Here is a 10508-nt window from a genome sequence, read left to right as displayed (position 1 = left end):
ACAGAATTTGGCAAGAAGGAGTTTGCACAAAGGTGGAGCAAGTTCTGAGAAGGCTGCTGAGAGGTATCCAGCAAAGCTTCCACTGTCTCATCAAAAGGATTCAATCACTTTGTCTCAATCAATAAAACCATACAGAGGATTAGGCAATAACAAATATGAGGAGAGGGAATGAAACATAGAACATCTGATCTACAAACACATCAAAACTTGAGAGTTGAGCTATTGTGTCCTCATAGCATCTGTTTCCTGGGATCTTGTGGCAAACTGGTAGCTTCATTCCAAGGTGTTCCTTCCCTCGCTCACAGCTTGTTGGCTGAACTGCAATAGGCAAAATTCAAATTGTAAAGCCAGCCATGAAGTTTTTCCATAAGTTTTCTTGCATACACCAGATAATAAATCCCATAGGAGGTGTGGAGAAGATGCCTGATGGTGATGATGGAACGTACTGTGGCTAGATTTGCAATTAATCAGGCATTTGCTGTGGATACTCTCCCTGACAACCTGCTGGGTTTCTCTTCCCCAGCACAGAAGCCACTTTCTGGACACATTTTTGGTGTAACTAACCAGATTTCCTTACAGGAATCAATAACAGAATGTGGCTTTGGGTTTAAACCCCTCCAAAAGGTAAGTTTGGTCCCAAGTTCTGGTGACAGCTGGCCCGGCACGTACCTGCGGAGGATCCTGGTGACCAGGAGCTTGACCCAGGGAGCGATGGGGTCCAGGCAGATCATCTGTCCCTGCTTCATTGTGGCTCTGCAGGTGAGACAGTGAGGGGGTGAGGCCGGGCCCGGTTCGGCGGGCCGGGGCCAGGGCCGGGGCCGGGGCCGGGCACTTACATGACCTCGGGCACGGCGCAGTGCGGCCCCTCGGCGAGGAACTCCAGGCGGGCCAGGCGCCGCGGCGGGATCACCTCGGACACGGTCCGCACACAGCGGCAGCGCAGATAGAGCGGCGGCGGCCAGGAGGAGGAGGAGGCGGAGATGCGGGTTCATGGCTGGTGCTGGCGGCAGAGAGGGTGCAGGAGCCGGCGAGGCGGCCCCCTTTCCCTCCCGTGCTTTTATTCCCTGCCGGGAGCTGCCGGGGAATTTCCCGGAGTGCAGCCGGGGGGCAGTGCCCCGTTGGCCCCTTTCCACCAGTGGGTGTGCGCCGCTAAAGGAGCAGGGCGGAGAGAGGAGAGCGGCCGCTCCCTGCGCAGATCCTTCAGGTCCGGGAGAGAGGGAAGTGTGGAACTGCACCGTCCCGAGAACCGCCCAGGGTCTGCTGGGACCCCATTCTCTGAAAGGAGCGGCGGCTTTTTGTGGGGGGTTTCCGTTATCTTTCAGGGTGCAGGGTGCTGAGCCAAAGGGGAATTTGGGTTCTGGAGCTTGCCTTGCTGCCAAACCGTGTGCAACCACACACTCTTACTCAGTGGGCATTGCTCTCCTGAGCATCCCTTCATTCACCTAGATATTGAAAACAGGAAATCTTTTTTTCCTCCGATTTCCATGTACACTCCACTACTGAAAGCCACCTGTTCCACTCCTTCACACACAGAGGTCACTCTCTTTCTTCATTCCTCTCAAATAATTTTGCTAAGTTCAGTTATAAAGAAGCAAAATAGCAGTTTTCTATGAGCTTTTAATGAAAATGAGATGCATGTTTTCTACACGTTTGATTTACACATAGGTTTAGATCAGTTATGGTCAGCCCGCTTAAACCAAGTCAGGGCCCAAACCAGATAAGATACAGTGTGTAAAGCAGTCCTAAAAAGGGATTAAGGAGATAGCAAGCTGATGGGACAAAAAGGCTCTCATTCCTGGGCTCCATCATCTACAGCTCAGCTGCTTCATACAGCTGCTGACTTAGTCCCTCAGGAGATCAGCCCTGCAGGAAGATTTTATGTCACAAGCAAATGGTGATTGCCCCATGTTATCAGGAAATAGCTAATGACTAATTTGGACCCCTTTCCAGATGCAGCTTTGTAACGACATCCTTGGGAGCATCTGGCTTTTAGCTTGGTCTTAAAAGGAGGCTACGTGGTCAGCTTAGGGGCAGCCACTAATTAGAAACCTTCACTGAGATCCCTTGAGATGATGGAGGTGGAATCACCATTCCCTCCAGGTTATAGCCACACAAGCCTTGGACTGCAAGTTCCCCATATGGTTGTCCCAAGGAAGTGCCATGTTCTTTGCAGGAAGAAGGATTTGCCCAGCTGCAGCAAACTGAGGCAACAAGCAGGTAGGATGGTGCACAATCTGCTCCAGGTCATTGCAATTATTGTTGGCAGATCCAGCTCAGAGTGATGTGGGGAGAAGATCCCTCATTGTCACTCGTGCGCAGTCAGATTACACACTGCTCTTGGACAGTACACATGAGTAAGGACAGCTTACGTGACAGCACTTGGCTTTATGCTTGCATGACTGCTCACAAGAACTGACCCAACAGACTCATTCCACAGTGGTTACTGCTGAGGAAATTCCAGATGTCTCCTGGGGTCTGGAGTGTGAGGCTGTTTGTAGACATGGAGCAGCAATGTGTGAAACTCTGTGGCCAGCTCTCCCTCAGAGCAGCAGTCAGGTCATGGACATGCTGTGGTACAGCAGATCGTACAGAGCCTGGTCCTCTGAGTCAGGGCTTGCACAAACAGACCTGGAACAAGGGAAATGGTTGTCTTTGGGGTATTTCAACATGCAAGACCATCTGCCTGAGCAAGGCTTTGTACCTACTGACTTCAGATTTCTTCTAGCTCCCTTCTGTGGGAATGTGAGTTAGGTCTCTTCAGCCCAGATGACAGCAGCAACAAGGTTGAGCTGTGGAGTAATTATCTTCAATTGTAACCTTTGCCCTGTTTCCCTTCACCACCTTTGACAAAATGCCTTTAGAAAGTACAGAAAAGATAGGGAACAGACAGCATCACTTTAGAAAGCTGAGTTTTTCCCTGCCTGCTGCCCTCTTTCATTATAGAAAAGTTTGCCATGCACTGAGTGCAGGTGGAACAGATAGAATCATGAAATGGCTTGGATTTGAAAGAGACCTTGAAGGTAATTTTGAGTTCAGTTTAAATTAGTTATTTTAAGTGGTGGTGTCAGTGTAGCTGGGGCAGAGCTCACCACAAGGTTTGTATTTGCCTCACTGAAGTTCCCGTTCACCCAGCACTTTAGCAGAAGCTGCTGTGTGAAGATACGCCAGGATTCTGTGATTCTGTGAAATCTCTCAGTGTCCTTAGCCTGGGTCTCGGGGTTACTGGGACACAGAAAGCACTCCCAGCTCAGGCAGGCCCTGAATATGTACATAAAGACAATAAACCTTATGGCTCAACTGCCTTCACATTATGCAGTCCTTAATTCATTACATGCAGGAAATTATTTGGCTTCTTTGTTTCAGACTTTAGCTGTGTGCTTTTCCACAACAGGTATTTATTTGGCTTGGCACCTGTAGTGGGAGCCATTCACTGGCAGCAGGCCCAGGAGAGCTACAAGACAATTAAACAAGAGATGTCTCACTTCAACAAGTGAGGACTTCTCCTAAGTGCATGAGAATTACCTTGGAGGATATGTCCCAGATACAAGTGTAAGGTGAACTTCAATCATGGCCTAGAAACCATTTAACATGCCCAGTCTCTGAAAGAGCAGTCTTATTTCCTCCAGGGTTTTTATTACTAATGATTTATGTTCTGATCTGTAAAATGTCAAGTCACTGCTACCTAGTATAGACTGAAGTCAGAGGGTATGGACTGCTGATATCCTCTCGTCTTCATTATGTTACCTTTTTTACCTATACCACTATGCTTCATAGTATTCCCTGTCTATATGAGGTGCTGCTCCCTAGCACCTATAACTCCTCCTGTGGATCCAGGTCTGTCATGAAGTACAAACATATCTACTGGAGGCAGAAACCATATTTCAAGCTGCAGTTTTGTGCAAGGTAAGTTTTATATCTATCAGATGTTTTATTTCCTTCAATTTCCCTGTGTGTTTCTCAAGTTTTGAAATGTTTTCAGTCCATATGCCCTTGAAAACAATACTAGAAGATGTAAGAGATAGAAATGTCCTGGTGTTCACCTTGTGTCATGGAGAATCCCAACTCCATTTTGCCAGCTGCATTGTGGCACACATCACATGTTGTTGTGTGCTCCTTTCTGTAATACCTTTTGAATGAAAATTCACATTTAAAATAATGATCTATAGCAAATGAAGCTCAGTGTCTTCCTGCCTGCCTTCCTGCATCTTCACCTAAATTTAACATTCAGGAGCCCTCAGGTTTTTTTTTTTCCCTTCCCCAGAGTTAGAGGTTTTTCACCCGTGCCCACTGCTGGGAATCAGAGCATGAACAAACACATACACACTGTTGATAGCTGAAAGGAATGTGCTTGTATTACTCAGGCATTACCTTGGCAAATAGAACCTGTTGGCTCTGAAATCTGTGTGTTTGGCCATCATTTCTCTGTTTTTCAGTTTCAGGTGCCAGCTGACCTTTTCTGAGGTCATTGATGGGACTGCAGAGACTGTGGTTTCACTGTCACCTTACTAAGTGGGGCTCCTGGACACACAACAATTCCCAAAAAGTGAGTGACTGGTGGTGGATTTACTGGTTCTGGTATTTTACACCTAACATATAAGGAGACAGAAGGGGCTTTATTTTGGGTTTGGGACCTAACTCTTTAAGCAATTTGATCTCACCTCTGCTGAGGGGGAAAAATCTCCTAGCTTTTTAGTAGCAGGCATGATCCTGGACAAAGATTTCAACTGTGTGACTCCTTCCACCCCCACAGAGTTGTTCAATTGTTAATCCTTTGAGGTCATCACAGCTTCTGAAAGGCAGAAAGAGCTCCTCTTGGCCTTACCAGGAGCAGAAAATGCTCTTCATCCTACTAATTGCCTGCAGGCTTTTGTCCTTGGATCTGTGTGAACTTCATAATAAAGATTTCAGTCAACTTAGAAATTATCTGTTTGGAAATAAATACAATAGAATTTGTTCCATCTGCAGAGAGTTGCAAGTAAAGAAAGAATGAGTTGCTTTAAAAAATGAGCTATTCAACCCAAAAAAACCCCAATCCAAGGTCCCAGAATCAACATTCCCTCCAACATGGCTTAAGGCAATTTAAGTTTTCAGACTCAGTGGAGCTCAGTAATTTTTGGGAGTGTGCTTTGAATAGTTGTGGTCTTTTGGTTAAAGTGATGGCATCACTTGGGAAAACAGTGACACGAGACATCTGACCACAAGAAAATGGGAACACTCTTTGGAATAATCACAAAATGTTTGAAGTCTTCTCTCATGACACCCAGACTTCAGTCCTGTCTGTTACTTTCATTGCTTGTGTTGCAATGAAGGAAAAATGAAGAAGTCATCCTTGACTTACACCCTAGGAGACACTGAAGCTGCCATCTCAGGGAATGCTTCCTTACAGCCCTTTGGGTGCCATGTGCAGGTTTAGTCTCCATTGTACTTGAGACTCTGTAGTAAAATGAGTTAGATTGTTCCTGGCAACAAAAAAAGGCTGCTATTTGTTGGAAGGAAGGAAAAATAATACCAATGAATTTGCTTAATTGTTACTGAATTATCCAAAATAGCCTACGAAGCAGCAAGAGGGACATGCATCCTTTCAGCTTGTTATAGGGAGGTATTTAGAGAATGAGGTGTTTGGAGGAAACATTGGTAAGAGTTTTGGTAAATGTGATCACCAATGAGTTTACTGTCAATGGTTTTCTTCCCCATTATCTTGTATTTCTTTCTTTTTTCCCTTCCTTTTTTAAAATTTCCAGATAGTGTGACTCCAAATTGCTTCAGTACATACAGGGTACAGGACTATGCCGAGACATTGTGCTAAAAGCTGTGGCAACAAACATGAGCAAAGCATTTTTTCTTTATTAAGAACTGAGAAATTAAAATTGCTAGTGAGTGCTGCTGTCAGGAGTAAACTGAGGTGGCGAGAGAATAAGCAAGCTAGGAGCATTCCATGGAAAACAGGCTACTGAAAAAAACCAACATTTGATTTAATTGAAATGCAGCATTTTTACCTTTGGTTTTCTTCTAAACAGAGAAAGTCCCCATAAAATGAAATTGATCAGGACATTGATTGAAAATAATAATTTCACTTAGCTCCAAATACTATTTTGCTGTGAGCTAAGTTTAGTTTAATTTAGATGAACGTTGCCCATAGCTCTTGAGTACAAGCTTGAATTTGACAAAATCATTCCTTTCTAATGAGGTTTTTCTGGTTTGTTCAAATCCTCATTTTTCTAGGGGAGCACTGTTCCACCAGCAGCCTTTCCATCTGGATGGCCCTGGCTTGTATTCCTGGTACACACCATTTGAAACAAATCACACAGGGTACTTTTCATGCATTTTCTTCTTTTTTTGGTCATTTTAGTATCAGAAGACCTTGCATGCTCTCCCTCATCCTTTCCTCTAAGCAAGAATAGTATTGTGAGGACTTTTCAACATGGAAATGACTCCAGCATTTGGCCTGCCAACAGGTCAGGTGTGTGCAGGTGGATTAACAGCTCTTTCCCATGTTCCTTCCTCAGCTGAGTCTCCTGCTGACCTTGGTGAAAGATCGGTGTATGCAAAAACCTCTTGGGTTTTCCTTGGTGGTAACAAGGAGTGGGTGAAGCTGCAGTGTTCAACGCGGACCAGCTACAGCAGAGCCTGTTTTCTTTGGCTCTTCTCATTGAGATTGCGCTCAGGGTGAGCAGTGCTGACGTCAATTGCTTCTCTTTTGCAGGATGACGGGCTTTGCTCTCAGAGGTGAAGCACCAAACAGAAGAAAGCAGAAAATGAGGAACTGATGGAATTTTTGACTACAGGGGTGCAGTAGGTCAGCAAACCTAGATTTATTTGCTTTGTTACTGGTCTGCTGCTGGCAATGTCTGGCTCAGTAATGAACCAGCTGGGTGGCTGTGCATTCCTTCATTGGTTATTGATAAGTCAAACACAAAGCTTTCAAAGAGTCAGGATTTTTGACAAGTCACTTGCTCTTCACTGTTTGTATTGAGTGACTAAGTTCCTTTCACACAAAGGTCTGACACCCGCATGGACAAACTCTTACTTTTCAGCAATAGCAATAAAATGCAGGGGGTGTTCCAAGTTCAGCTCTTTGGTCCTTTTCTGGGCTTAGTATATCTTGCTTCTCCTGTACTTTTTACACACATTCTCATTCCTTTAAGAAGTTCTGCATCAAGTAAAAAAGAAGCCCATGTGGTCCATGCTCTCATTCCCATGTCCTGTCTCACTCTTCATGAGATCTGCCACTGATGCTTTAGACACACTTCACACAGAAATGGTGTTTTAAGCTTTTGCAATTTTATTGACATTTTGGCTTTAGCATAACAGTTGAATTCTGATTCTCCTGTCTGCTTGCAAACTTGTAAAAAGTGTGACCTTGAAAACAGAAGAGGAAAAGAAGAATTGTCAGTATTTTGGAAATTTCCTTATTTCAGTGCAAATGTTATAAATGTCTTTAAAAAAACAATCAGGCTAAGAGAGTGGACTTATTAATTTGCTTCTCTTATGAGCTATGAAGCTTTCATCATTCTGGAAAATTATTTCAAGGAAAAAGCTATAAATTGTGACTCTTAGGAGTGCAGCAAGAATGTTACTTCATGCTTAAAAATTATTTTTGTATTTAGCTGAGTCAGAAAAGCTGCTTAACTCTCCTTCTCAAAAACTAAAGGCTCTTTTGGAGGTAAGTTGATTCAAATATGCTCTCAAGCCACTTGCCTAATGACTTCTTATTTCCACAGATTTTTATAGGGTGTCTATGTATCAAAAAGTTTTCTACAAAAGATAAAAATATTAGAATTTTCCCAGTTCATCTGTCCTCTAGTAAGAATAGGAGAAATGGACAGACTGATACGGGAGTTGCCAATGTGCACTTTGGGTGGTGCAGTCTTAGCTTCACTTTTCTGCTAGTGTCCTTGGCTGAGTTGGCAGAGATGGGTTCTGGGAAACCTAGTGCAACCCTTTTCTTTCAAAAAAATGTTGATCACGTTCCTCATGAATTTGAACTTCCTTGGAATAAGATAATTGGGTGTATCAGAGGTTGATGCTTGTTAAAATAAATGGTATTTGTTAGTGATGAAAAGTTATTCAGCATAGCTATGTTGAAATCTGCCCACAGAAGCTTGTAGAGACGTCACGCTGCTGCCTTGTTCATGAAAGGGCAGAGGAAACAGTATCAGTGAGCCTGGTTATACCTATAACCTTCCAGATTCTTCCACAGAATCTCCCTCACCAGAATTCCACAGGGATTGTGTCTTTGCACTGACTGACACCAATGATTGTTACTAGAAGTAATTTAACTGCAGGTAATATGAAAGCCAATTTTCATGACATTTTTCAACAGCAGAGATCTCAGGCTTATTTTTATAGGTGGCAAAATTCTTGTTTCACCTGTGCACTCAGAAACAAAATGCCTGTTTTCTGACCCCAAAGATTCCATGTGAGTTTGTGTAATTTCCAAAGGATTCATTTCCTGTAAAGTTGCTCATGACATCTTGTTATAAACAAAAATAAATTCCTGAAACAAATCTGCAATTTAAGTCCAACCTATGCATAATTTTCCTGGAAAAATGGGGTTTTCCCTTGTTATGTGATAAGAGCATAAGAAAAACAATCATTTTAGAATGGGAAGCAGTCCATAATCAAAAGCAAGTTAAGCATGTTTGTCACCTAACACAAAACCAGAATGTTTATGTTAGCCAACATTATGTTTATGTTAGCCAATATTCAGCACAGACAGAGAAACTGAGGACGAGAAACCCATGTTTGCATTCCCTGTACTTCTAAGGAAGAGTTAGGAGTATTTTTCAGGGACTTTCCAGTATTTCTCCCCATTACTTCCTCTATAGTTTGCAGTGTTTATACATTTGAGAGAAATATACTTTCATTATTGCAAGGACAGCAATCACAGACACTTGAGGAGACAAATTGCAGTTCTCCATACAAGAGCAGAACTCCAGCAGCCAGGCATGGGAAGGGGAGTTTGAGGAAAGGGAAATGACAGGATGTCATGGCTTGGTCAGTTGATAGTTGCCACTTCTCTTGCCCCCCAAATTAACCTGTTGGTGCAAGAAAAAAATAAAAGTGGTTTGAAAGGAAGGTGAAGTAAAGGGGCCAAGAGAATAACAGAGGACAGAAAGGATTTGTAAACACCTCTGCTGCATTTCATGATGTGGAAGGCGCTGAAATGAAAGGGAGGTGATGAATGCACACAGCAGCTGTAAAGTGGAGTGGTCTTCTGACAGTCTCGTAGAAAGACAGTTTAGATGCTAAGTGAAGTGACCAAGGGGAGCAGAAACTTTCATGGGATTGGGAAAAGGAAGAGATGGACAAGAGCATGTAGTTAGCTGCAGTGAAATCTCAGGGTCCATCCTTTCCCTGTGGTGCAATCATCCTGACCCTTAATCACCCGCTGGCCAGCTGCCTGCTGCGTTACACAGACGTGCACATGCACCCACACAGACACTGACTGCAGGCCCTGCATGTCTCCAAAGTGTGCACTTCTCCCCCGTGGCTTCTGCATGGCCTGATAGCTGGAGGGCCACCGGGCACATTGTTTAAAGTGGCAGAACTCTTCTAGCTGATGCCAAAATAACAGTGGTGAAGGAGATGACCGGCATCAAGCTTACTGAGAAGGGTCTTCAAGAAAAAGCAAGCCAGAGACAGCTGTCTTAATTTATGATCACAAAGTTACTCAGCAAAAATCCTTCTGCTGTTTTATTACTATCTAGATTGTAGATAAAAGTGAAACAAGAGTGTGCATCCCTCAAATAAGCAGTTATACTCTAGTTATAAACAATGGTCTTTAAACTTATGCCCTTTCTCTCTCATTCCCTGTTCCCTTCTGGGAAGTTTTTAAGAGAGGAAGGAATCATGTGTTCATCACACTGCATATCAGGGACCAGAATAGGAAGCAGTTGTTACACCAGGACAAGTGCTTGCTCTTTGGGTACCCAAAGTAAAGGTGACAAATTCCCGTTTTGTTGGTCAGACAGTGGCCTTTTGTTGTAGTAAAGATTTACAAGTGTGAGGCTGAAGTGGACACTTAGTGGTGTTTAGGCATCTGGGGGTAAAACCCTTTTATCTGCAAGGGAATTAAGGAAGGGGCCTTGCCCTAGATCCTACCAGTCCCCATGGATTGGGAACACCCTGAAGAGAGGAGAGTGAGCTACTTAGCCCACCTTAAGAGTCTGTGTTAGTGTAGTCAGGAGTGCCAGGCTACCATAACAGGGAAAGTTATGGCACCGTGGACTTAAAAATTTTCATTTCAGTTCCAGAAATCAGGCTGGCAAAAATAAAGCAGAATTTTCAAATAAAGCAAATGAAAATTTAAAAGATCAAGCAGAAAACCGATTTTTTTAATATTTAAAACTTTTAATAGTACAATTTTTGGAATAATTACACTCTCATAATCAAACTCTAGGTATGTAAAATACATTTTTTTCCATTAGCTGATGGAGTAGCTAATTAGACATACAATCAAGTACAGAGTAATGAGATTGTGAATATTTCTCCACAAACAGCAGGAA

The 10508-nt window shown here is 43.4% G+C and overlaps 1 protein-coding gene across 1 annotated transcript; it reads right to left on the bottom strand.

The window, feature by feature from the left end:
• On the bottom strand, positions 1 to 992 carry LOC115948819 (alveolar macrophage chemotactic factor-like). The gene is given in 4 exon segments (XM_031063860.1): positions 1 to 318; positions 670 to 753; positions 837 to 944; positions 946 to 992. Coding segments are annotated over 4 exon segments (258 nt in total). The 3' UTR covers positions 1 to 299.
• Between the last annotated feature and the right edge of the window lie 9516 nt (positions 993 to 10508).

This window comes from Geospiza fortis, unplaced genomic scaffold (assembly GCF_000277835.1).
Source record: "Geospiza fortis unplaced genomic scaffold, GeoFor_1.0 scaffold1278, whole genome shotgun sequence".
Lineage (NCBI taxonomy): Eukaryota > Metazoa > Chordata > Aves > Passeriformes > Thraupidae > Geospiza > Geospiza fortis.
This window is presented reverse-complemented; position numbering and strand designations above follow the sequence as displayed.